General features: G+C 50.9%; 1 protein-coding gene across 1 annotated transcript; it reads right to left on the reverse strand.

Annotated features, from left to right (window-relative positions):
* Positions 1-473: 473 nt before the first annotated feature.
* LOC147453232 (uncharacterized) lies at positions 474-927 on the reverse strand. The gene is made up of 2 exons (XM_086519118.1): positions 914-927; positions 474-821 (listed from the first exon to the last, which is right to left on the reverse strand). Exons 1-2 carry the CDS (start codon positions 925-927, stop codon positions 536-538), a joined length of 300 nt encoding a protein of 99 aa, XP_086375244.1. The 3' UTR covers positions 474-535.
* Between the last annotated feature and the right edge of the window lie 233 nt (positions 928-1,160).

The following is a 1,160-nucleotide window of genomic DNA, read 5'->3' on the forward strand; positions in this document are numbered from 1 at the left end:
TCCGGGGAGGAGAGAAAATTAACGGTGCATGAGTATGTGGCTGGAAACTTGATCTTGAGTAGGCCGTCAAGCAATGCTTTCTCAAGTTTTCCAAGCCCTGCACGCGTCGACATGCTTAGAGAGAGAGAGAGAGAGAGAGAGAGAGAGAGAGAGAGAGGGTTACCTGAACCGTGGCGTACGCAACCTCGCAAACTTTGCGACTTCTGACGGGGAAATGGGACCTCCATTGGTAATTGAGGTGGAATTCGGCCTCGAGGGCTTTGGCTGCTCTAGGGCTTGTAAGATTTACGAACGCTTAGCTTTTGTTTGAAAAGCTGATCCTGCGGTCATGTCCATCCTTAATGACGCACCAGGTGGGATCCATCACCACGTACAGGAAGTTCCGACCGTAGAACTTATCCAGGACCGACATCATGTCTGCTTGCCTGAGTTAAAAAAGACGGGGAGGGAGGAGGGGGAGGGGACGTGAACAAACTCCTTACAGCACGCACACACACACACACACACACACACACACACACACACACAGATTCCCTTACAAAAGGTTGTTCGGCAGGTTGCGGATCATGAGCGTAGTCCTTTTGGCCACCGGAACGAATTCGTACGCGTACGCATTCAAGCAGCTGATCTCTGTCGAGCCTGCTTCATCTCCGAATGCCATGCCACTTCCGACCGAGTCTGCTGTTCTCATAGCCGCCGGTACAAACTCCTTGGCGTCCGCTTGAAGCTGCTGACAAGCATTCGCTACGGATTCATGAGCCAGACAGGCTCTCATGGGAACGAACTCCTCCGCCTCTGGTCGAAGATGGTGTTTACGGCGGCTGAAATACACAATTTTACACATATTATTCAGTAGCGTTAAGAGGATTATTTCTCACATCAGCAGGCTCTCGCTTGCGCCGTCTTCAACCACCTGCTATGTACCATGAAGAGTCTCTACCGAGTGATCATACCCAGCTCCTGCCATTCTTGCTTATTGGTTTAGTACAGTCAAGCCGCACCTAACCGTGCTACCTATTAGCGCCCCGCACACACAACGCGCGAACACACGGACACACACGCAATCAACCCTAGCACGCGGGCAAGCGAAGCACTAGGCAGAGTAAAGGAGCATTAGCAATAAGAGAATAATCATCATTTTTATCCGCTTATAAAGCTTC

This window comes from Adiantum capillus-veneris, chromosome 8, assembly GCF_014529385.1.
Source record: "Adiantum capillus-veneris isolate H3 chromosome 8, ASM1452938v2, whole genome shotgun sequence".
Taxonomy (NCBI): domain Eukaryota; kingdom Viridiplantae; phylum Streptophyta; class Polypodiopsida; order Polypodiales; family Pteridaceae; genus Adiantum; species Adiantum capillus-veneris.